The sequence below is a fragment of the Electrona antarctica genome (genome assembly GCF_951216825.1).
Source record: "Electrona antarctica genome assembly, chromosome: 17".
Lineage (NCBI taxonomy): Eukaryota > Metazoa > Chordata > Actinopteri > Myctophiformes > Myctophidae > Electrona > Electrona antarctica.
The window spans coordinates 26,649,309-26,676,160 of NC_136798.1; the positions used below are offsets into that span (position 1 = coordinate 26,649,309).

At 42.8% G+C, this 26,852-nt stretch overlaps 1 protein-coding gene across 1 annotated transcript in view; it reads left to right on the top strand.

Moving 5' to 3' along the window:
- Window positions 1-26,852, top strand: part of nt5dc1 (5'-nucleotidase domain containing 1) — a 76,619-nt gene that overhangs the window by 34,453 nt on the left and 15,314 nt on the right. Inside the window, exons 7-9 of the mRNA XM_079525358.1 lie at window positions 11,707-11,881; window positions 19,289-19,386; window positions 25,038-25,159. Coding sequence (XP_079381484.1) covers window positions 11,707-11,881; window positions 19,289-19,386; window positions 25,038-25,159 — 395 coding nt within the window. The remainder of the gene's footprint in view (window positions 1-11,706; window positions 11,882-19,288; window positions 19,387-25,037; window positions 25,160-26,852) is intronic.

Consider the following 26,852-nt stretch of genomic DNA (forward strand, 5'->3'; position numbering starts at 1 on the left):
GTGTAAAATTGGGTTGAGATCTGGTGACAGCGAAGGCCATATTATATTTCATACTCATCAAACCATCCAATGACCTATTATGCCCTGTGGATGGAGCCCATCAGGATGAGACCACTGCACCACTCCCATCAGGGTAGAAACTTGACTTTGTATTGATTTGCAGGGATCCTTCCCACTAAGTGGACCCAAATCCTGGCAGGGAAATGTCCCCACAGCATAACCCATACAGTAGGGGTCAAGCATTTGTGTCGTTTTCTTGGTGGACGCCACACATGCATGCACTCATGTACTAAGAATATGGTAAAGGATGACTCATCTGACCATCTCACGTTTTTCCACAGACCAGTGGCTATGGTCTGTACACCATGAACTCAAAAGTGCATTCATCTTTGTAATGAGGGGTTTATGCTCTCCAACCCTACTATAATATCCCTCTCTATGTAGTTGTTGATGTACTGTTCTTGCTTGACAGTACACAATCTCCGACCCTAATTGCTTTCCCATAGATCTAAATACAGATGTCAAGTGTTCCTATTGAAACACTAGTCAGTTCAGTGTTCAAGTGTTGTATGGTAGCAGATGCAGTCGTTCTGTTTCTCCTCTCAGTTATTTAATTCGTCACCTGTCTGTAGTACAGCACATAATAATGTATATGTGACTCTTCTATCCATGAGCGGACGTAGAATACGCACATCGACAGGCTGGGTGCTGGGCTAAAACTTCAGTAGGTATTGGATGGAGTCCGCACACCACAGGTATAAGAAAGACGATCTTTATTGAAAATTCTGACCATACACAGTTGAGTTTTGGCAGTGTTGAGGTTCCTTGATTGAGAGGTATGCACTCCTTAGTGCATATACACGTATATTTTCAGCTTGTGAAATGTGGGAAATGAATTCCTCACATCCCACAGGCCGTAGTGTAGTGTACATCCACTGCCACGACTCCTGCAGATGCAGATAAACTCTGAGCCCAGCTTGCCCCCGTGGCAGATGGTAAGCCATTGTTTGCGGAGATTGCATCTTGAGACAGAAGTGTGATTTATTGCCATAAGTGCCACGCCCCCCTATGATTAAACAAACCTGGCTTGACTTGCCACAGTTTTTTTTCATTGTTACCCCACGAGTCAGCACATTTCAGCCTTGTTAGTTACAATTTGAGGACTTAAAGGCAAATGCATTTAAATAAGGAAGCCCAATTTAACTGTGATGCATGAAGTGCTACACAGTAATAAACTATAATCTTTAATCTGACTTAATGGCACGACTATTTTTACCTTCCAAAGCTATTTGTATACTTTCGACAGTTGTTTTAATACAACTTTCCAATAATGGTATGATACTTGGAGAAGGTACAGTAGTGCAGATTGAGCGGTGTTGAGCTGGAATCTCTCTCCATTTACTCTCATGCATAGCAAAAACAGGTATTACACTTTTAGCAACTAAATGAACACAAAGCAGATTGTTCCAATGTACTAGAAAACAATAGTCCCATATTAATTTAGTTTTGCCCATTTCACCTACTGGTAAACATACAGTATGTGAGCATCATCATCACCGTTACTTGTGTGTTGTGTTTACATTGACATTAGAGATATTGGCAGAATCTGCATCGTTTGCATCTATGCACTAAAAGTGTGATTTTTAACCCTTTGACCTGGAACGCATCTGTGTCACTTTAGCTTTTAACCACTTTAACCATTATTTTATACTTTATAAATACTAGCTATTGAAGGCTATTGAAAAATAGCAGATCTACAAGCTCATAGCGTGGCAGCGGCACTCTGTGCCGCACTATGAGCTTGTAGATCTGCTATTTTTTTTTAATCTTGAAATGTGGCGCAATCTTTGAATATATTCTTTCACAGTGAATGTTTTTAACTCATACCTTTGCTTCTGGTGGGTCCCAGGAACAAAATATTTTCCTATGGGGGTCGGTGGCCAATTTCATATAATGTTTGGGGTCCTTGACATGAAATCGTTTGAGAACCACTGATATAGATTTAGAAAATATTTGTAGAATCTGGTCTCAGGTCTCAATGTACGAGATTCTCCGCTCCTTTCACATGGAGCACGGGACGGGATCAACAGATGAAGATAATTGACAACTTTTGAACTTACAGTAGTATATCATGGCCAGGTAGCTGCACAGCCCAAGGTTCTACTGTAGTTCAACATCACTTTAAAGATATGCTACGCTTGGGATCAGATCCTGAAGTACAGATCCTCCCAACTCTCCTTTTCCTAAGATATCTCGGCTAAATATAGCGATGGTTTTTATATAATGACAGATTGCAATGTCCTCACTTTAGCTAACGGGATAGTGACTATGCAACTGGCGTCAGTGTCTGTCACACAGACTGTATGTGTGTGTGTGCACCAAAACCACCATACCTTTCTTTCTGTGCATCCATTGTTCTCTTTGTATCTCACTGTCCCTTTACTCTTAAGCAATGTTGGTGTGTATATGGTATGAAACAGCACAAGTATTTTCTTTGGACAGAACCAGATGCTTATGGGTGTGTAGTTATGGTTGAGACACCTGACTTGAAAGGCTCAAGAAACTGTGTCTGGTTTATAATTGAGTAATATCTGATTCCTACTGGTGCCTCAACTTAGTGGTGGATAGTCCCCCCCCCCCCCCCCCACACACACACACACACACACACACACACACAAAAGAAGGAGCAGTACCATGGTCACATTGAGTACAGTATGATGTTGATGCTACATTGAAACAAGCAAAGCAAAAAGAACATACTGTGTCCTTGTGACATAACCCGAGCAAAAAGCTATAAAAGCCACTATCCCACGTAAATCTTTATTGCTTCACTACATGTTGACACTAAACACAATGCTATAGGAAGAGGCTCGGGTGAGCCAGTCTATTAAAATGCTCCCCGTCCATATAGGGTTTTATCGAACCATAGCATTATTGTTTTCACTAGCCACCAAAATGAAGACTCTCCACGTCTGTCATCGACCAACGACATTTTAAAAAAAAACGTGACATACGGGACACGTCGCATTTTGTGGCCAGTTGGCTAAAAATGACAAATCCACAGGCGTGATGGCTCTCTCTCTCTGATGGCTGTCTTCTCACACATGGTTCACACAGGTGCATGGAAAAATAGCCCACACTCGCAACAGTTTGTCTGGAGAGAAAACGCAATTATAGTGTTCCTTTTAAGATCCGCTTCATGTTACTTATGAGATCATTTTAGCTGATTAACCATAATTAGGAATGTCATAAACACACATAGCTTTTGTTTGCTTCTGTTTTGACGACCTGTATATGTCCCCCTGATGAGCTGGGTGAAAATGAATGTGCTGGTTTGGTGTGGCTGTTTGTGAAACGCTCCCGTGCTCTGCCCTAATTTGCAACTGCAACTGTTGATTTGTGTTTTCCTGTCAGGGCCTCTTTGATGTGTGTGAGATTGGCTGTGTTGGGTCGACGTTTGTTCTCACAGGCTGGGCAAGCGTCCAGCTAGCCCGCATGCCAGGCGACCAGGCCCTTTCCTCCCTGTAACTGGCAAGCCACTGAGTTGAAAATCACTGTGGCACTTAACCACTGTCAACCTGGCCTTCCCTATTCTGGGAATGTCATTGTATGTGAAAATGTTTTGACACGCACACGCACGCGCACGCGCACACGCACGCGCACGCGCCACACATGCAAGTACACCCTCTTGATTCTTGTTTGATTCTTATACTGTATTTTTACCCCTTTCAAGTGAGATTTTTTTCACAATTTTCTATAATGTTGGCCTGGGTCTCTAATGAGGCTGCCCAATTAATTAATTATGTATATTGCATAACTGATTTAGTTTCCATTTCTGTGGAAATATTGAAACATCTCAGTTGATTTAGAATGCCCAGATTGCCCACTATATTTTAAAATAATTGACATGTTGGTCCAATAGTATACCTTAGTGGTTAGGATTGCATAGAAGCCAGCTTGTCTTTTATGGAAGCATGTTGCACAGCGCAAATAGACGATCTACAATTGGTTATATTCGCTTATTATTTTTAATTCTGCCGCTAACTGCACTGACTGCCGCCTAGTGGTCATTGGAGGTAATTAGCTTCAGCCAACAGACATGACTGGATTACTACTCATTTACATCCGGTCTCCCAGCCTCTCAGACTGAGAGAAAAAGAAAAGGCTAATGTTAGCATTAGCATCGATCGCGATGTGATAAAAAAAAATCACAAATCACATCTGAACCTCAGATGGATCATCATCACAGCGGACAGCGTCGCATTTTTCAGAGATAACAGCCAAAGACGATCCTACTTTTAATGGGACCCTATGGGACGCACGCGCATATGGGTATCCTGGTGCTGATCCAGGATACCAAATCCACAGAGCGCTCGCTGCCTTCTAGTAGTCATTAGGGGGAGGGTAGAATTATGTTGGATGGTGGATGCCATCCGCATCCGGTGAATGCGGCTCAATACAAGTGCATATACGTGTTCAGTGGATATAGATTTTTGGGAATATAATGTTTGAAACATTGTTCATCACAGTTCACACACACCAATGAAAGGTAGACCATAAAACTGTATTTACTTTGCTGCCGAATCAAGTGATTGATTGATTGATTGATTGATTGATTGATTGATTAAAAATGTTATTAACAGTTTGTAGAACAATGTACAGGAAAGCGTTCCTTCCTACTCTCACCTACAGTCATGGAGTGTGGGTCCAAGCGGCTGAAATTAGTTTTCTCAGACGGGTGGCTGGCATCTCCCTTAGAGATAGCGTGAGAAGTTCAGTCACGTAAGAGAGACTCGGAGTAGAGTTGCTGCTTCTTCACTTGGAAAGGAGTCAGCTTAGGTGGTTCGGGCATCTGGTTAGGATGCCTCTCGAGCGTCTCCCTAGGGAGGTCCTCGATGCACGCCCCACTGGAAGGAGACCCCCGGGCAGAAGAAGGATGAGATGGAGGAATTATGATTCGGGGGGCCCCGCAGAATGAAGTTGCTGGAGCCCTCTGGTGGATTTGTTGTCCCTGCGAACCGACTACAGTTGAAGATGGTTGGATGGTTGGTACAGTTCAAGCACAGTTCAATACAAGGTCTGCTAAGACCCAAAATAGCACTACGGCCTTTTGCATTGGGATCCTCCATTTTCAATTCATCAGTAACTTCATCAAGTAACTTTGCTTTATTCTTGACGGCGTTAGTCTATGCTTCTCTGTTGATCAGGTCCGTCAAGAAAAGGCACGCTTAACTCGAGGGTAGTCTTGAGGAGTAGTCTCATATATGTCTTTGGACCACTGCAATAGTTTACAGACATATTTAAGATCATAGTTTTAGCGTTATAGTTCAGCCCTGATCTCTCCAACCTATTGATGCTGAGTGCCAAGCAGGGAGGCATTGGGTCCCATTTTTACAGTCTTTGGTATGACCCGGCCGGGGATCGAACCCCCAACCTCCCAGTTTCAGGGCGGACACTCTAACCACAAGGCCACATCACTTTTGCTGCATTGTGAGTTTGTAGATCGGCTATTTTTTGAAAATGGTTGAATACAGCTTAAACATCTTCACCCATTTTCAACCTACCTTCATATAATTGGTCCTCACTGCTCTTTTTTTCTACTCTGTCTCATAGGAGAGATGTGGAAACCCACCTACCAGTGACTTCATCGTTAGGCAGTTAAAAACATTAAAAATCAACGTGAGAATAATGGCTTCCATTAAAGCATGCTAACTTTCAAGGAATATAAAGCCGGCAGATTCTATTAACTTGGATTCCCCATCGATGATGTCACTGGTAGGTGCGTCTCTGAACGGTCCAAAGCCCTACTCTGAGACACAAAGTAGACAGAAATGGTACCATTATTATAATGAGCATTACCATATGAAGATAGGTAGAAAATGGGTGAAATCTTTTAAGTGGTTAACTTGACTTGAAATGACCTGTGGAGAGTGCAAGTTTGAATGTAAGCCCTGGACATTTAGAAAACCATCCCTTTCATCCCCTAACTTTTGAACCTTTTCAACTGCTTACTCGTTGCTTTGGATTAAATCAGAATCCCACTTTTGAACCTGTGTTTATTTGTCCTTGTGTTTGCCGTCATCTGCTGGTAAGAATGCAGTACTGTCAGAGGAAGCCATATCTTTGTTTCCTACCTCACGTAACTTACTCACTGTACCACATGAGGGCAGCATGCTCAAATGTTTCACATTCTCATTCTCAGACTACAGTATGTGAATGCCTGCCTATGAGGAACAGTATGATAGCTTTCCAAGGCTTTTCTGCTGCCAGGTGTATGCATAAAATCATTATCATCATTATAAAATATATCATCTTTCATAAAGAAAGATGATATATTGGGAGAAAGATTTTAACAAATAAAATGTTACTAACCAGTCTGTATGGTAGAGTTTGTTAATCCAATATAACTAGCCCATTAGGAGTTGGAAGTGGTCTCCCTACACTTCGATTGAGAAATGTAGACCCTGCTAGTAGGACAGTTACTGACTGACGAGTAGTACTGTCTGAATGTCATAATCTTAATATCGCCCCCGGACAAGTGTGGATTTCACTGAGGGGTAGATATGTGGTCTCGTGTGTGGAAGACTGGAGATCGAATCCCAAGTAGAACATAAAAGTTATGGATTGCAGCTGTAAAGATGAACTGTAATTACACAGTGTGTTTCGGATGAGTAGCAGGACTAGAGTCCATGATCTCGGATCAGGAGAGGTCTCTGAACAGAACTCCAGCTCTTAAAGGAGACAACATACAGTTATCTGTCTATTTTTATATCGGTCAGTTTCAATCTTTGTCTGACTTTCTGAATCTCTCTTTCTCTGCATCTTTCAGAAGGTTTCTTTCTCCCTCTATCCTCCTTGTCTTATTTCTCTCTTTCTATCTCCTCCCTCTCCTTCTGTGAGGAGGGTGATGATGTAAAGACGCGACTGGGCCTTTTATAGCACCACAATCAGGCTGATTTTGAAAATGTCAAGTGGCATTTCTTCCTCAGCCTAGTGGGAATATGCGTGCACAGTTTCCCCACAATCAGACACTGCGTTGATGATTTGCGGCACTTTGTACAAAACGGGCCATTCCTGAAAACATTTGAAGCCAATCTTAGCCAATCAGGATGGAATATGAGAACAAACCCGTCGTGATCATAAGACTATAGAGATCATGTGTACCAATTTGCGTGAAATTTGGATAAAAGGAGTACTATAATAAAATGTGTTTTACATATGACGGCCTCCTGGTGGCGCTATAAAGAGTAGATGTGAAAAATCCCAGGCAAAGATTTTCCTTGGCCTCTAAAAGCCTCTAAGGAGTGTGCATACAAGGTTTTACACAGATCGGTGCAGTTATAGGTAAAAACACGAATGGGCCAGTTATAGCGCCACCATGACGCTGAGTTGAACATTTTCAAGCGGCATTTCTTCCTCTGCCTATTGGGAATGTGCGCGCAAAAGGTCACGGAAATCAATGTGTTCATGATTTGCGTCATTTTGTTGGAAACGGAGCAGTCCTGCGAACTTTGGAAGCCAATCGTAGCCAATCAGGACGGAGTCTGAATTATCTGAAAGACCCGTTTCGTGTAATGGCTTTAAAAAGAGTGTGTACCAATTTGTGTGAAGTTTGGACAAAATCTGTAGGTGTACTGTCAAAAAATGTGTTTAGCATAAAGCGGCCTCCTGGTGGTGCTATAACAGGCCAATGGGAAAAACTTGGGGCAGAGGTTCATCTCTGGCATCCTTGGATACCAGGGGCCTGTTTAATATTCAGTCTGTGCATCTCATCATCAGAAGTGCTGAGAAGCCAATGATTTTTGTAATCACTTAGTGGAAGAGAATGTATTATGGGGGAATTTAAATGAGGAGCCCAAAAATGTCAAATCAAGAGTAATAAAGTGGTAGCACCTTGCCTTGCATGCAAATTCTTCACACATTGACACCTTTCAGCATTTCATCAATTGTCACACAATTTCCCCATAATAATCACAAAATAGCAGCTGTATTGTGATTCAAAATCCCATGGAAGCATCAACTGGCTTTGTTCATTTGGATTTCTAGACCGATGCGCTCTGGGAATGCATGCCCGTCTGATTATGAAATATCCGCTGTCATAGATGACATCAGTGATCTCCATACATGGGCATAAAAGAGACAGACAGAGAGATACAGAGATCAATCTACACTACAGTATATGGCCATTAAATGGGACACAGACAGATGCAGAGATTTGTTGTCCTCGATAACCGTTGGTCCCAATCATCCTCCTTTACAAGAAATTCTCTAAGGAGAGAATAACAGCACTCACGGACATGTCATTTGGTTTAAGGCACTTTTATTCTTTTATATTCACACAGTATGCAGTATGCAGCACAACGCGCACACACACACACACACACACACACACACACACACACACACACACACACACACACACACACACACACACACACACACACACACACAGATTTGTCATAGGTTTTTCAGATTCACGAAGCATTGCTGGGAACATCAGCCCAAGAGGCATGTTCTGTGATGAACTGGGGGTTGTGTAACAAAGATCTGACGTGCACCATATATAGCTCCATGCAGTCAGTCTGGGCTGCTTGCTGCAGTGCTTTGTGAGGCTCTGTCTCACAGGATGTAGGAAAAAGCAGCTTGAGGAGGCCTTTGAAGAGCGGGCAACGCGTATATCTTTTCTACGTCCGAGCATAGACATGGTAACGCCCGGCCTGCCTCTGATTGGCCTACAGACACTGCCAGCCTTACCAGAGTTTCCTCCGAGGTGGAAGATACATGCTGGATAGTCTGCCGCGAGGTTACTCTCCGTGGTGGGAAATAAATAATACAAGTACGATATAATACAAGAGCTTGGCACGCGCGACAGTAACTTTTATTTTTGTAGAAGAGGCAAACTAATATTGTTTATGCTGTTGGCCTGTTTATTTGTATACATGTGTAAACTTTAAACATTATTGTACTGTAAAAAGGTCTCTTTTCCCTTGATCTTTATCTTTTTTAGTATAGTTTACTATACACTAACACTTTCATTTATAACAGCCAAATCAAATCATAGTACATAAGTGTTCAATCAATTATTCAATCAAAGCAAACGGCACAAACAATATTAGTTTGCCTCTTCTACAAAAGTTACAAGTTACTGTTGCGTGTTGCCATTCTCTTGTACTTTTTCCTATTTCCCACCACGGAGTACCCTTGCATCTCGGAGGACAGGCAAGACGGGCAGTGTCGGTAGGCCAATCAGAGGCAGGCGGCGCGTTACCATGTCTATGCTCGGACGTAGAATAGATATATGCGCGGGCAACCCATCTCCAGTGCTGCGGAAGTGGGATTCATGACCCCAAGGTGCCCTTTACCCCCTATACTGTCCCTACAGACAGATTTCTGAGACTCAGCAGGGGGTGAAGGAAAACAGAGGAAATAATACTTATGGGGTACACATACTTGACCCCCAGGTCCCAGATTTCCCACCCAAATTGTGTCTTTTTAGATAGTCGGTGTAAAAATCTATAGTAGCTTTTATATTCCCTTGTGTAGAAGAGCAGCTCAACCTGAAGCTCAAAAGTATAATATTATCTCCCCTGGCCAAGGATGGATTCACTGTTGGCTTAGTGGTAGATGTTTGGTTTCCCACCCGGGAGAACCAGGTTCGAAACTTGGGTGTTATATTGGTGTCGTGACCCGGATCAGGTTTCTCGTAGCAGAGTAGCTCAGCTTGAAGCCCAAAAGCCTAATATCAACTGTGGTCAAGGCGGGGGGTTCCCTCTTGACCGAGCGGTAGATGCTTGGTTTCCATGCGGGAGATCCGGCTTTGAATCTCGGGTCTTGCAATGCCATGATGCATTGCTAGCCGTGTTAATGTTAATATTTACATATTTGTCGGTCTGTTATCAACAAACTGACGGTATCACTTGAGCGTCAGCTGTACTCCATGGGTGCAACGGCCAGTGTGTTATATCTACCGATGGGCAGTGTAGAATGCAGAGTATAGTGGTGCTTCCCCATTATGTGAAGACGATACTCTAAATAAATTATTGTATCTAAATATATAACGTTTTTCAGAGTTTGCAATCCTTTTCTTTATCCACCTTTTTCTTATAACCCATAAGTCTTTGTGTTTGTGTGTGCATAAGTTCCTCTTTTCTCTTGCTGTGTTGTCAGTTTTGCCAGGTCAGGTCTATGAAAACGACCACAAAAATTGCTGATCTACAAGCTCACAGCGACACATTGCGAGGTTGTACATCTGTTATTTAAAAACACATTGAGAATAAATCGATATATTTTGAATATTTTTTAAACATTTTAATAAAAAAAGGCACAAAATATGTTCAGATGGATGTCTGTGGACAATTACATATTAATCTGGGGTTCCTTGATGTAAAGAAATGTGGAAGCAAGCCCAAATAAGCAACTACTGTACACTTTAGAATCAAGCCCCAAAAAAACATCGACCAGCAACTACCAATCATTTTTTTGTAAGTGACTTTACAGAAAAAACAAGTCAAAAGTTGAGATGGAGAAATTGAAGCATGCATGCTCCTGGAATATGATTCTAGGTTTTTCTTGTGTTGTGGTGAACACTGGATCTTGTGTTTCCCGAGAGATGTGAGTCTCATTGTTTATGGTGTTTTGTGCCTTTCCACCACATGGTGAACCAGAGTTGATAGATCTTCCAGAGTTGGCCTACATCCCCGAGTTAGAAATTGCGTACCGGTGTCACTGTCAGGCAACAACAATAGCAGATCTACAAGCTCACAACTCGTTGCAGCGTCGTGAGCTTGTGGAGCTGCTATTTTTCTTGCCTCACACTGGCACACAAATAAGTCTAACTCCGGCTTGAGCATGCCGAGCTCTGCAGTATGGTTCTGCTGTGATGAAAGGCACTTGGCTGGCTGTCTGGTGGTGTGGTGGAACTCTGTCTCGTACATCCTATATGTGGTGTGGTGGAACTCTGTCTCGTACATCCTATATGCCAGCATCCACTTACAGTAGGCCTGTCCACCATATGACTGCCTTAACATACGCAAAGCTGCTTATGGGAAATATCCTGGAACCGCCATTGATCACGCTTGACTCACTCTCTCTAACATCTTGTTGATGGAGATGGAAAAATGGAGAGCATGTGTCCTTTGATGTCTACAAACCCTTTGTTTATTATTCGTTTTGGTGCACTCGGAAGGCCTGTTTTGGGTTCGATTTGAGAACTAATCTCATCCTGTCGTTTTAGAATCATTGTGAGTTCACTCAGGCTTGCAGAATGGAATTCTCTTTTGGAACACTATTGCTTGATCCCTATTTGTCTGCCTTAAAATCTAGTCTCTTCCAAATATAACTGACATGGCTATTGATACAAGGAGTTACAATACGATAAGAGTCAAGATGATATAGAATAATACATGTATATAATATAATTATATTATCATAATAAAAACATTCTGAGGCTGTAAAATATTTTTTAATGTAGTTTTAGTTTTATAAAAGTTTAAAATGTTTACATCCCAATTTCAAGAATAGCAGATATACAGGCTCATAGCACATCACTTCTTGTAGATTATTTTGTGTTATCTGTCTTTTTTTGTCCTTGTTTGAAAAATGTATAAAAAACACTGGACAACCGAATAATCATTGGAAAATGATGTAACATGATTATAGATGAATTAACCCTATACATAATGTTGCCTGTGTGTCTCGTTCCCACAGACGACACAGGGACCTACTTCCCCAGCGTGAAGAGGGACCCCGGCCGGTACCTGCAGCCCTGCTCCGAATCAGTGAAGAGCTGGCTGCGCAGCATGAAGAGCGCCGGGAAGGTCCTGCTGCTCATCACCAGTTCTCACAGCGACTACTGCAGGCTCATCTGCGACCACATCCTGGGGTGAGTCTGACCAGAGCGCAGCCGCAAGACACTGAACCCATAACCCCGCTCGCATGATGCACTGCACACCCTGGGAATGAGTGAACCCAGAACCCACTCAAATGATGTTAACACACCCTGCGACACAACGGCCATCCCATACTCTGGGAAAGAGTGAACAGAGAAACCACTCGGATGGTGTTAACACACCCTAGGACACAGCGTCCCATACTCTGGGGTGATGAGTGAACCCAGGCCAGAACCGACTCAAATGTTGTGCACATTGCACGATGTTGGGAAAGAGTGTCTGCCACAAGGCTTAAATGTGACAAAGTTACACATTATAAATCACACATCCAGATAGACGTACAAGTGCAACTTCTCACTATGTCTACTCCGCGTGTTTTCTCCCTCTTATGGCTATATAGCATCCTGGCTGTGAATTACTTTACTTTACTTTTGATATTCAATGCCGCTTCCCTCTCCGGTTCACCCACATTAAAATTAACTGCTAGACTGTTTATTAAAGTTTTGATCATAATAATATGGAAACACCATTAGTATATAAATTATTCTATGATTGTGTATTTAAATCATTAGTCTATAAATCAATAGGGAATACTGGGGGGAAAAGATGAGGGTGATTCGGTGGGGAAAGAGGGACGTGATGTACTTCCTGAAATGAAGAATTTTCATTTTTTAACGATAGAATATATAAAGCGACTGCTACCGCTTTGACTGAAGCAGGAAGGCCTGGTTTGATATTTAACTTTGCTTACCATGAAAGACTCACACACACACAGGATTTATTATAATGTAGCGGTCTGGAAATTTTCATTTAGGACAGCGTACCACATGCAGACAGTCTTAGTACAGTGCAGGCCTGCATCCCTTCCCCACCTCCCCGCCCCTTCGACTCCCAACATTCCTTGGAGCTCTCACATGCCATCAGTCATTCCTTTCGGTCAAACCCCCCACCAGTTCACTCGTCTGCCTTGAGTTAGCAGCATCGTAGCACACACACGCTACACACCTCTCGCACCGCCAGTTCAGCTCGCCCAAACAACAGGCCGGCCTGTCAACGCCATGCACGGGTACCTGTTATTTCCTACCCTAGCCCGGCTTAAACAGCAAACGCTATGTAGGTTAAAGTGTGCAGAAGGTATTTCTGTCCTAGCGGGGCTGTCTGCAGCTTTCTTATTGGCCTGCTGTGACTTTGAGTTGACCTGGAGGAGAGGGGTGGTCTGTATACTAACTGCTCTCCCCGACGCTTTCGTCACTGTCGGGTGGAAACCTTGTTGTCCAGAACCGTTACTTTTCAGGAAATGGTGAAAAGAACCTGGTGGTGTAGCTCTTGTTAATTCTAACATTGGTTAGTAGTTACAAAACCCACAGACAGACTTGACCACGTAAAACAATAATAATATGAAGTAGGGCCTTAATTCATGATAATACAGCCGACGGCAATGCTATGCAGTGTACACTCTGTGGTTAGGGCTTATTATTCCTGTCTAAACCCTGTTACACACTCAATCGAACAGCGATATGTGCGACGTTGGAAGCAAGCCGGTGATGTTGCGGTTGCAGCGTGTTTTGGTGCGTGATTACTGTGCTGTTAGTCATCATCACACATAAGTGTGCGTATTTTTCTAATATTATGTTGTTGTGTTATGCTCTAGTCTTCCACATAATTATGTTTGTTGATGCACAACTATGGCTTGGATGATAATTTAATGTTTTGGTCAATTAAGCAAATTCCTGGTTGTTGAATCCCTGTATTAGCCTGGGCTTAACCAATTAAAACCAGGAAAGCATCTGTGTCATTTAGATTTTTTTGCCTTGGATACTCAAAAAATCACACCCGTGTGAACTGAGTGGTGTCTTATATAGACTGATCAGCTGTGGTCTGACGTAATGTCTGACGTAATGAAATCACACCCGTGTGAACTGGGTGACCATAGCAACCATGCTCATTTTTTGGTACGAACAGACAGACAGACAAACAGACAGACACGTAAACTAACAAAGCCAGTTGTAGGAGTGGTTTACACCACTCAAAAATAGCAGATATACATGCTTGTACTGCTATTTCTGAACATTTTTAAAAAACCTTGATAGTGTGAGATACTACTGCTTTAGAAGAAGGCATCTGTAGAATGAGCCTCCTTAACCCCCTTAAGGGGTTAAGTATTTAACATTACGTAGCACTGCTTCTGCAGCAGGCAGACCTCATGCTCCACATGGTGGTGTGCTCTCTGCGGCGGCGGGGCCCAGCGGTGGGTCGCTGGCTCTGGCTGCCAGAGTACAGTCTCATGGGATGTCTGTGGCCCAGACCCCCGCCACACCCCCCACCCTTAGCCATTTCCTGTCAAACAGCGCGCCACCTGGTCATACTGTTGTTGGCCTCCCTCTCCTCCTGTTCCCTCCCGCTGTTTCCCCTGGCCTCCCCCTCCCCTCCCATCGACCTTTCACCCCGCAGCATGTATCACCTCCCAAGGACATGCCACGTCACGTCAGAGAGCCCAGCTGCATCAGCGTATATGGCCGTGTTTACAAGGTCAGCCGATGCAGATTTATGTTGTGATAGCCACCAAGAGGAAATTGAGGCGGGCTGAATCTTGCCGGCTTGTGGCTTTGGGCACAAGGGCGCTTTGTTCCTAGAAGGAGGACCAGCTTGCTTATATGAGGCTCCTGCATGACGGGCTATTGTTTTTTCTTAAATGTCTGTCCCCATAGCCAGGAAGCTTAGAGTCTGAGGCTTCGTCACCCAGCCTCAGGCGAAAAACACTCAGGATTCAGTATAGTACAAATTAAAACACAAACGGCATTCAATCTGACAGAATTGTGAACAGCTGCTCAAAATGTTACTTGTACAAATGTACATAGATAAGTGAAATTTATGTATATTTCAGCCTTCTGTGCTAATTGTATTCAACGATTATTCTCCATTGCTACTAAAGATTCCATTAAGAGTTTTTTTTTTTTTTTTTACCATACCTGCTCTTCTACCTTTAGCAGGCATTTCGATCTTCACATGACCTGATGAAGTCCCACAACAGGATCAAAACGTTGTCAGCCGAATAAAGAGGTTTTTGTACCTATTCTGGTGTGATTATTATTGTATTATTAACACAGTCTTTGTGGAACATGTAATGTCCCACCAGCATTCCTCTCCTTGTCCCACCTGTGTGAGTGAGTGACAAAAATAACCCCCCTTGATTAGATCTCTCTTGATCTTGACTACAGTACATGTCTCAGCACCTCACCCTTGAATGTTTTTATGAAAGAGTACTCTACCATTTCCTGTATTATTGTCACTGGAGTCCACACATAACATAATAACATGGCATTAACCACACAACAACAAGACATTGACATTAAAATTGACAAAGTCAATATGTTCCCTACTGCTGGCCCTCCATTTTCTCAGTTCCCTGGAAAGAAATAATTAAAGAAATAATAATAAAGCCAAAATAAATATATAAATAAATAGTCCTAATGAGCCCACAGTGAATGTACAGTACAGTACTATTACTTTGTGCCACTTGTGCTGGGACATACAGTTTAAGTACTACTACTAGTACTACTACTACTACTACTACTGTACTACTATTACTACTACTACTACTACTACTACTAATGTACTACTGCTACTACTATTACTACTACTACTAATAGAGGGTATGCGCGTGACATCATCATCAAACCAGGAAGTTATGCAGGAAGGCCTACTGAGTGGCAAAAAACTACTTTCTGGCTTTGACAGCCCATACATCCACACAGAAAAGTCCTATCTGATTGCATGTTTAACAATGTTAAACTCACTTTGCATGTTGCTTTGCCACTCGATTTGCCACTCGATGTGCCATTCACTTTAAGCATGCGCATACTCTCAATACTACTACTACCACTACTACTACTAAATGCCCCAAGGACGTGTTATACCGAAACAAAGAACAAACACGCATACACGTGTGTCTGCGCACATGTGGTGTTGGGTCAATAGGGCCTCACATCCAGTTCACTGGGTAGCTCTTGACGACACGGGTGAACAAAATACATTGTTTTGTTTTGTCCTGTACTGTCCCTTCTGCCGTTTTGAGAGTGAGATCAGAGTGGAGGCTTCCCTCTGCTCCGGTCCTCTCAGTGTGCTGAGCAGGCTGGGGGCCAGTGACAGTCATCTGTCAGAAGTAACGTACCAAAGCCAGAGCTGTCTAACAAGCCTCTTCCAGCCAACACTCCTCTACGGATGCTGTACGGCTGCTGTCCTAATGTCCAGATTTATTACAAGATGGAGCGTGTTGCCTAATGTTTGATACCGCATCCATTGAATGAAGACCTGAACATGTTTTGATTGAATGAGAAGTGGTCCAGAAGCATACCTTTAAAAACTGATGCAATGGACTTGGATGTGCACACTTGAACCCTAGTACGCCCAATTCTTGGAGGGAACATTTGCCAGAGTTAGCCAATCTACAAGATCACAAAGTGTCGCAACGGGACGTGTTGTGAGCTTGTGCTGTAGGTCTGCTATTTCTGCGGGTCGATTACGCGAGCGCATTTTCACGGGCGTGCACGGTCCCGTGACAATGGCGTGCACATGCTCGTTTGTGCACACGCCTACGGGCAACTAGACCTGGATTGTGGTGAGCTTTATTCTTACGTTACGCGTCCCGTGTCCGTCATGAGCAGACACATCGCTGATCCAGGCGAGAACGTCTGCGTCACTCGCTGTCCGTCTGAAAGGGCCTTATGTCTAGAGGGTTTAAGTGGTTAAAGCAAAGTCATCAGATAACATGACTTGGCATCCTTTCCTTCCCTCAAGCCAACGCGTTTGCTTTGTTTTGTTGAGTTGAAGATTTATGATTCTTCCTACTTGACTTTGATAGATTTTTAGGTCTCTACATTCATAGCAGTTATCTACTTACATACACAGTGATTTATCAATTTGTAACTGTGGGTGTACAAATTGAACAAAATTGACATTTGTACACACTCGGAGATAAAGGAAATTGGCAATTTGGTAGAGGTTTGTATGTGTTGTATGTGTGTCTACCTTTCCTTAGCCTGGCCCAGCCTGTGTGGTTTCTGGTCTCAAGGGGAACGAAAATAAAAGCCTGGGTACCGAGGCTAACCATGATGTAACTCCAAATATTGGCAATATTTTCAATAGTTGCTCCATTGATTAAAGTGTGATAATCTAAAATAGCCTTCCCATTCACTTACGTTGCAAGGTATAACAAAACCCACCTACACTATATATACAGTTTGTGTGTGTATATATATATATATATATATATATATATATAGTTTATATACTGTAAGGTGCTCAATAGAGCACCTATTGAAAATATCTCACCAATATTAATTTTGGTTACATCATGGCAAGATGATTGATTAAATACTGTATTAATAGTTTGCATAGACAAGCACAGGGAAGTACAATATAAAAGGTCTGATAAAAGGATGAATCCAAAAAAGCCTATTGTCCATTTGGGTCATTGTCTCCACCAGGCCGAAGGCATGGGGAGAGAGTATGTTTTGCACTCCGTCCGTGTGTCCGTCCGTCCGTCCTTCCTTCCGTCCGTCTGTGTACAGCTAATCTCCGGCACCGTTAACCCGGTCGATGCCAAACTTTGCACACACACTCCCTGGATGCCAACGATGAACCTCTGCCCCACATTTTCCAGAACGGCCTGTTATAGCGCCACCATGAGGCAGCTTTTCACATTTTTTACCTAAAACTGCACAGATCTGCGTGAAACGTTGCATGCACACTCCCTAGAGGCCAAGGACAAACCTTTGACCTGCATTTTCCGCATCTGCCTTTTATAGCGCCACCAGGAGGCCGACTTTTGTAAAACACATTTTTTGATATTACTCCTCCAGATTCTGTCCAAAAATCTCACAAATCGTTACACAGTATCTCTATGGTCATGTGCTCAAGTCGGATCTGTCTGATATTTCATATTCCATCCTAATTGGCTATAATTGGCTTTCACAGTTTGCAAGATTGCCCCGTTTTGAACAATAGCCTCAAATCATGAACGCAGCATGCAATTTACGTGAAATCTTTCACACATTTTCTTACTAGGCTGAGGAATATATCCCACCCTTTTCACATTGGCCTGTTATAGCGCCACCAACAGGTTGATTTTTGCAAAACACATTTTTGGACAAAATGCCTCAAATCATCCAATTGCCATCAAAGGCGTATGAAGAAATGGCAATCGGTACACATGATCTCTGTAGTCATGTGATCAAGACGAGTCTGTTGGATTTCTCAGATTGTACACTGATTGGCTAAGATTGCCTTCCAAAGTTTTCAGGAGTGGCCCGTTTTGTACAAAATGCTGCACATGTCTTGCTCATCCAGAATTCTATCCTCAGAGATGCTATGAGTGATCTGGCTCTGCATTTCCTCAACAAAATGAAGCAAATTGTTGCAAAAACAAATACAAAAAAACATCCTCCTAAACATTTTGCCAAACATCACACACACTCCTATCCTCCTGGTGGAGACCTGTGCCCGGAAGGGCACTTTTTCTAGTTTTGTACTGAATTCATTAACACAAACCTCAATCACATTGAAACACAAACCTGTACCAAAGTGACATTTTGCTTTTCATTAATACTAACAAGTTTACAGTGTAGCAGTGTAGCTACAGTGTAGTCATAAAAAAACGAAAAAGGGGAAGGAAAATGATTAATTCCCTGCACATGGTGACGACAGATGGGCACCACAAGAGCAGACGTAATGCAACGTCAGACATCTGCATTCTGTTACTCACCTACCACGTACACTGTATAATCCTCACTATGTTAGTTTAACTCTGAGAACCAAATTGATCAATTTGATAGTTATTTTACTGTGTAGGCCTGCTATGATAGTTATTGTACTGTGTAGGCCTGCTATGGGTGTGCTGCAGCTATCTCAAAATGTTACCGTTATTATGCCTCTTGCATTCCCTACCTCAACCCCTCTCTACCGTCTCTACTCACCTCATTAAACACAATGTTTAGCTTCTATAAGTAGTTTACTAAGGGCATCTGGGCGCTGTCCAAGCGGTGTCCTTTAACTCTGTGGTTCTCAAACATGTTGGGAAAGCAAAGGAAATGAATCAGTCCACCCAAACAGAGTGTAGCCAACTGTATACTATATACTGTATAGTCCTTCTTATACATACGCTCATTTAGCTAACTTCTAATTAAACTGTCCCTCCTTATGCTACCCCGTGGAACCCCTTCAAGGACCACTGGGGGTTCCTGCATCCCACTTTGAGAACCACTGCTTCAACCACATTATCAGTGGCCTCCCATTTTGGCCATATTTGTTTTTGCAATGTGTCGTGTAACAAAGTATATGAGGCTTTATTATAAGTGGTTAGCACTGAACTGAACCTAGTTCTGCTATATTTGTCGTTTCAGAAAGGACTTTGAGGAGCTCTTTGACATCATCATCACAAACGCCCTCAAGCCTGGCTTTTTCTCCCTGGTTCCTCAGCAGAGACCCTTCAGAACCCTAGGTGAGTCCGTCCGTCTCAATGCCTATTCATAGTCCAGTTTTCGGTGAAGAGGTGACCACCGAAAACTACAACATGACGTCACGTTGCGGTGGTCACTGCACACAACACATCTCTCTGTTTTTACTAACCACCGGTTCAGTGGTCATCTCTTCACCGAAAACTAAATATGCCTTTAGACCCTTCAGAACTAGGTCACGGTGAGTCCGTCTTTACCTCTTAACTGAGCTGCCCAGAGCTGTGTGCTACCGTGTGATTGGTTGGCAACTTGGCATGGCATTTTATCAGTTACAGGTGTGAGGAATTTAGCCAATATTCAAACCAAAGAGGTGCTATAAATTGTGTGTCAAATTTGCAAAGATTCAACAAATGAACCCCTTTGTCTCTTTTCTGGGCATGTCCTAAATAGGCGTACGTTTGGTAAAAAATTGGCCAACATTCAGCGAAAATAGAGGATCTACAAGCACTCAACACATCACAACATGATGCGATGTGAGCTTGTGTATTTTAGGCAAAGAGGGGGAAAAGGGAGGGGGCAAGTACAGACACCTGATGAAAACATAATATTATCTATGGTTTAAGTGGTTAACTCAGCCGTCCTGCTATGTTATTGTCTCCACCGAAGGCATGGGGAGAGAGTATGTTTTGCACTCCGTCCGTTCGTGTGTGTGTGCGCGTGTGTGTGTGTGTCCGTTATTATTAACACTGAAAAAAAAGGTTAACATCCAACTATTTGTGACATACATTGCTGTATGCCAAATTTGTTCTCTGCATTTGACCCATTGCAGCGGTGAACCGCAGCCGCGCCACACTCCGGAATCATTTGTAGTTGATGTAACCCCCCAATCCAACCCTTGATGCTGAGTGCCAAGCAGGGAGGCATTTTTACAGTCTTTGGTATTACCCGGCCAGGGATCGAACCCCTACCTCCCAGTTTCAAGGCGGACACTCTAACCACAAGGCCACTGAGCTGGAACCTATAAAATAGTGAGCTTGTAGATCAGTTATTTTTGACAAATGTTTGACTGCCAGATGCCAGATTTAAATTGACACTGAGGATTTTACAGTGTATAGATCGGGGTCCCACATATTCAAAAGAAGAAATGTATCAAATGGGCGTCCGCAGCCTAATGGATATCAAACTGGGGTCCTTGAAAATCAAAAAGGTTGAGAATCCCTGGTATTCAAGGTGTGCTCTAGCAGTGGCAGCACACTGGAATGCTCTCCAGTTCTCCTCATCTGGTCTTTGTTGCTGCCAGGAATAACACTAGTGGGATTCGTTAAGTGTGAAGACACAGTGATCCAGTCTCCAAAATATTTCTCTCTCTCTCTTGCTCCCCCTCCATCTTGCCACGTTGGCCGAAATAAAACCAGGACTTTACTCTTCCTCTGGCGTGTGTAGAGTAGTAGCCACTCCTTTTGTATTTGAGAACATTACTTACTTTTTCCACTCCCAGAGTTGTTATTCTTCTCAATGTTGCTGAGTAATGCAATGATGTTAGCTCATTGAGCACGCCCGTTCTGACACTTGTATGTGATTGGGGTGAGTGAAGAGTCTCTCTCATCATCAAGAGAGTGTTGATTTATAAGGCTACTGATAAAATTATCACCACGGGATATAGGTCTAGCTTGCAGTTCAGAATGTGTGCTTTGGGATTATGTAAGCTGCAGGATCTACAGAGTGTTATAGTATTATTGCTTGAACTGCCGGTTGATAGACAAACCCACAGGATTGTTTAAGTTTGTGCAGTACCTGCCAAGTACTATACTGGTAGTATTATGTAGTCTTCTGTGCTAGCATCCATCAGGCTCCACAACCACGCTTGAACCCCATTTTAGAGCTTAACCATTTTAAACCCATTTTAGAGCTTAACCATTTAAACCCAAAGTATATTATACTTTGTCTACCAGAGTCCCCCAGAGGTCTTTTCTCGGTCAACTCTTTTTTCCCTCTAAACCAAATCTCTTTGCCGAAAATACTGTAGCTGATCTACTTTGGTGACCAGTGTCCCCTGTCTATGCATACTTGTTGACCAATGTCCCCTAGGGGTCTATGCATACTTGTTGACCATTGTCCCCTAGGGGTCTATGCATACTTGGTCAACTCCTTTTGTTCTCTACACCAAATCTCTTTGCCTAACAATGACGGATCTACAAGCTCATGCTTGACTGTTATGTTGTTGACTGATTGATGTGGTTGAGATCCTTTTCTGTTCTTTTCAAGATTACCTGCCCTCAGCTTTGACATGCTTGAAGAACACTACAGAGTACAGAACCATGACAGATAACGCTTTACTGTTTTGAGACTTATACTCAACTTCTACACATTTATATATTGATTGTTGACCGCAAAATGATATTCATCCATATATTCATTGGTGATAGATGTATAGGCATTCATATTCACCTGTTGATGAACACGTACAGTGTGCATTATGCATGTATTGATAGACTGTAGATAGTAGATACAGTACAGTATGTTAACTAATTCTTTCATAGACCCAGTGGCATGCACATGTGTAGTACTGTCATAATCAAGTCTTATTTCTTCTTTTTAGTTTTTTTATTCTTTGCTTGACTCCAGCTCTTACCTGTACCTCTCTTGCGTTTCAGTACTCTTACTGCTGTTGCTGCCATAAATAATAATAATAATAATATCTCAAACTTATATAGCGCTTTTCTGAGTACCCAAAGACGCTTTACATGGGGGGGGCTTTACAGAGGTAACAACAAAATAAAAACAACTTTATTAGAAAAAGGAAAAACACTAAAAGCTAAAAACATTAAAAAGAAAGACAGTGAGAAGGGTTAGCTAGGGAAGGTAATATGGAAGAGGTGGGTCTTGAGGGCGGTTTTGAAATTTTGGAGGGTGGGGGCATCTCTGAGTGCCTTAGGGAGGGAATTCCACAGGGTTGGGGCAGCAAAGGCAAAAGCTCTGTCACCCCACGTACGGAGTTTGGTTTTGGGGACATCAAGGAGGTTTGCGTCACCAGACCTGAGGGAGCGGGAGGGGACATGACGTTTGAGGAGGCCATGACACCTGAATTCCCCCCCGGGGATCAATAAAGGTTTATCTTATCTTATTATCTCATCAGCAGTGATGTAAATAGGTTTTCAATGTAATGAGTCCTGGGATGCAGGGATGGTCTTTTAGATGAGTCCCAGGGACATTTTATGAGTCCCACTTCAACGACGTTAGGAGTCATATTTTGCCATTTTTTACAAATTGCAGCATTTAACTCCCATTTCATTTTATATGGTTATAATGTGGTTCTTTTCATGTAGAAAACAGAAATGATTATTATAACTAAAGCTAGCAAAATAAACTAGAATAAAAAAACAGTACAGTAGTGCATCCCGTGGATGCAGAGGTCGTTGTTTTATTGCGTCCCTTAACTATAAACTGCGTTTTGGGATGCAAAATGCACCCTATTTTAATCTCTGCATCAGAGAAAAGGTATTTAGCTCATTAGTTCCTGGTGTATAGATCTAAACAGCATAACACACTGCAGCCTTGTGTTAGTTGTTCCAATACGGTCATTTCGTTTCAGATGATGCCAGCGCTCTCTAAATATTGGCCTCATGCTTGCAGACCTAATTTGGTTACAGTGTTGCAGCTCTACACATTTTAAAAGGTGTTTTCAACATCCTTTCAGAAGCTCAACATGAAGAGACCACATACTGTAACATTCACTTGCGGCAGTGACTTGGGAGGTAAAGGTTCCGGGTTCCTGTCCTTGGCTTCTCCTGAATTTGTGTCAAAGTGTCCTTGAGCAAAACACTGAACCCCTAACTGCTTCCAGAATGGCCGTAGGTGGCAACCCTCTGCTCATAATATTTAGGATGGATCAAATGCAGAGAACCCGTTTCCCTACTGGGATCATGTCAAGTTATCAAAAACATTCCTCTATCTTGCAAGCTCCAGTTTCCCAATAGCTGTGTGTGTGTGTGTGTGTGTGTGTGTGTGTGTGTGTGTGTGTGTGTGTGTGTGTGTGTGTGTGTGTGTGTGTGTGTGTGTGTGTGTGTGTGTGTGTGTGTGTGTGTGTGTGTGTGTGTGTGTGTGTGTGTGGTTCAGTTCAGTTCAGTTCAGTTCAGTTCAGTTCAGTTCAGTTCAGTTCATTTTATTTATAGTACAAAATCACCCCAAGGGGTCTCTGTGCACTTTACAGCATTAATACATCAATACACATGCGTGTGTGTGTAGGAGGGCAGCAAAGCAGCCTGCGATGTCCTGCAGTTGATGTCCTTATCTTGTATTTACACATAAGGACTTTGGCGGAAATGACGTGCTCAGGGAGTTGTCTTTTGCGTGCGTGCGTGCGTGTGTGTGTGCGCGCTCCAGCACTGTTCCTTCACTCCCTTCTGTCACAATATTTATAGCATGCTGTGATAACCCTCATTGTAACCTGTTGCGGACTAGACTGTTTCTTGGAAAACATTTATTTTAATGCTCAAAATAGGAACACCGGGTAGAAAGTGTCTGTCATTTTCTCAAATGCAAGTGGAGGATGCTTTCTTCTCTGTCTGCCTCCTGCTGCCGCTGCTCTCGAGTGCCAATCAGTCCTGAACACCACTCTTCACTTCTTCTGTCCAGAATGAGCAATGCCACACTTCAAACATGGAGGGAGTTGCAGGCTTCCTACATAATGGCCCAATACAAGACAACATGTGAAGGTCATGCAGTAGCCAAAATCAACAACTTGTTGTGCTTCCGTAAATATACATTCTCAACTAAGGGCTGTCAATTTAGCTGGTACTGCTTGCGATGATAGCTTTGTACTGTTGGGGTGAGCTTTGTACTTTTGGTGCGAGCAAACCTTTGCCAAATGATGCTCCTATTACGCTGTTCAATAGAGTGATACTTTTACTGTGCATGAGTAATGACAACAAGAGGATAATTTCATCCTAGTCCCATACAGAACAGACACACACGCACACACACACACACACACACACACACACACACACACACACACACACACACACACACAGACACTGCATATGTCTCTCTTGCAGGTAGGCAATTGTCCAAACTAAATATCTTTTGTTTTGCTTGACTAAGTGACGTATAACGTTGCCTGTAACAGGTGAAGGCGGACATGATGGCAGGTACTGTATGATGCTGGGCCTGAAGTGGGCACAGTCCATCGCTGTGATTTACTCTACATGGACGGCATTAATAAACATGTTAACAAGCTCTAACAGAGCCGGAGAAGCAGCTATAATTAGGCTTCCCTCCCTCTTTGACACTTTAGGTAATTCAAGACCACCACACACCTCACATAAACCCACAGACATAGACCCATACAGATATATATGGTTGCTGCTGGGCAGAAACCTTGTACTTTCCAAAACCATTAAGGAAAAGGAAAAAAATAAGTTCTGACGATATTCATATAATATATACGTATAACAATGTGGTCTATTATAAACGTATCACCCAAATGATCCTACTGTATCTGCTCCTGTTGTATTTTCTTGTGGGATGTGCTGGTTAGTTCTGTGGTGGCGCGAGGTTAAGTGAAAGGAGGCGGTTGAATGTCTGGGTGCCAAAGAGCATGCGGTCACGTCTGCTCTTGTCCTCTCTTCCAGTAGCAGCTTGCTGTGTGTGTGGCTGACCATGCGGTTTGTTTTCTCTGTCTTCGCCCCGGCAGTGAACGATGTGGAGGAGAGCGAGGGTCTGCCGTCCCTGGAGAAGCCGGGCTGGTACTCGCAGGGCAACTGGCCCCACCTCCATGAGCTGCTCAAGACCATGACCGGCAAACCCGAGCCCGAGGTACAGTAAGGTCTTCGTCCGTCCCTCGCTCAAAGGGTATTGTGCGGAAATGAGAAAAGCACATGCTGGGCTTTCGTTGAGGCGAAAGCCAGACGTCATGGTATGGGAACGTTAGTGTTGAGCTATTCTAACTAAAATGTTCCATGGACAATGGGTACTACAGTCTTTATTTAATGCCTCCATAAATGCTGCAGCAATCGTGAGATTAGTGAATGATGTATAAACCAGAGTGACCATTCCAATGGCTGAAAAGAGATCAAAGCTTAATTTTGGAAACAATGTCCTGTTAGCAATGTACAGTAGACAAGAAAGTCCAGGAAACATTTTCAGTTATTATAGTAGCTATCGCACTGAAATGGGTGACAACATAACTGCCTCTACAAGAATGTATCTTTGCTTTGTGGTTGATTCAGGCACTCATTTCTGGCACAGATGAGAGCTTTGCGATCAATCATCTTGGGTCAGATTCACACCAGGGTGAGGGAGGCAGGCACACGTCCTGCAGCCTCCTGGCACTGCTGTTGACAAGGCATGCCGAGTGCCAGCAGGCTGCCTGCTGGGACTTCAAGACCAGGTCCATTCTTATAGCAAGATCTGTTATTACAATAATACTAAATAGAAATCAATCCCTCCTCCCCCTCATCATCGCCTTCATAAACATAATCAGCATTATATTATGAAGTGGGTTTATTAAGTCCATAATATGATTGTTAATACACTCTTTTATTAAAATGATTTTATATCAATGAATCAATTTACCACTTAAGCGTTATTTTGTTGCTGACACTTGACACTTTTCGCCTATAATGACATTTCCAAAATACAGATTGGTTATTTAACTATTATTTTATTAAACTAGTGCCCAACTCTTTCCCGCTGGCCACCGGCCTACTTGATGAACGAATAACGATGCAGGTTGGGAACAATGAAAATAAGGAATGCCACACCCTCTTATGCAATACCTGCTATACCCATTGTAACCGCCTGTCTGTGCAACAATAACATCAACAACTAGAAACTGTTTATTGTTTATTCAGGATGCTTAGCTACTCTTCCTCTGGTCCACGCTTATCCACTGCAATGCTATAGCTGACCTTCACGCTCACAAAGTCATAATGCATCAAGTCGTGACACGTGAGCTTGTAGATCAGCTATTTTGTAGAATGTTGTCTATATTTCTACCAAGTATGCATCTGTTTCTGTTAAATTTGGGTCTATTTTGCCCATTATGACATGCCCAGAATGGGGAAGCTAAGGTTTATGCGGTTAAATTGTTGCAGTGCTATCCACACTGCTGCGCCCACTTTTGATAAAAAAAGGTCAATTTCATATTTTTGATATTTAATCAATGGTTTGTAACAATCGCCCTCTGTGCATTAAGGCATTATAATGTGCTTCGTCACAGGTTTAAAAAAGAATAATATTGTATTTATTAAATTACTATATGTGAAAAATATAGGACAGCATTATTAATTATGAAAGATAGTAAGTAGGCATAGCCTGGGGCTCAACACCCCTTTGGAAACATTTGAAAACCAGAGGAGGCTCGGGTACAGTAGGATGACCACCAATCAGTGTGAAAAGTTCTCCTTTGCTCCATCTCATGACAAACCTTTCCTCAACGTTTCGTGGTGGTACTGTACATAATCCTTTCAGAAGTGATCATTTAACCACATCCTTGTTTGGTCAAACA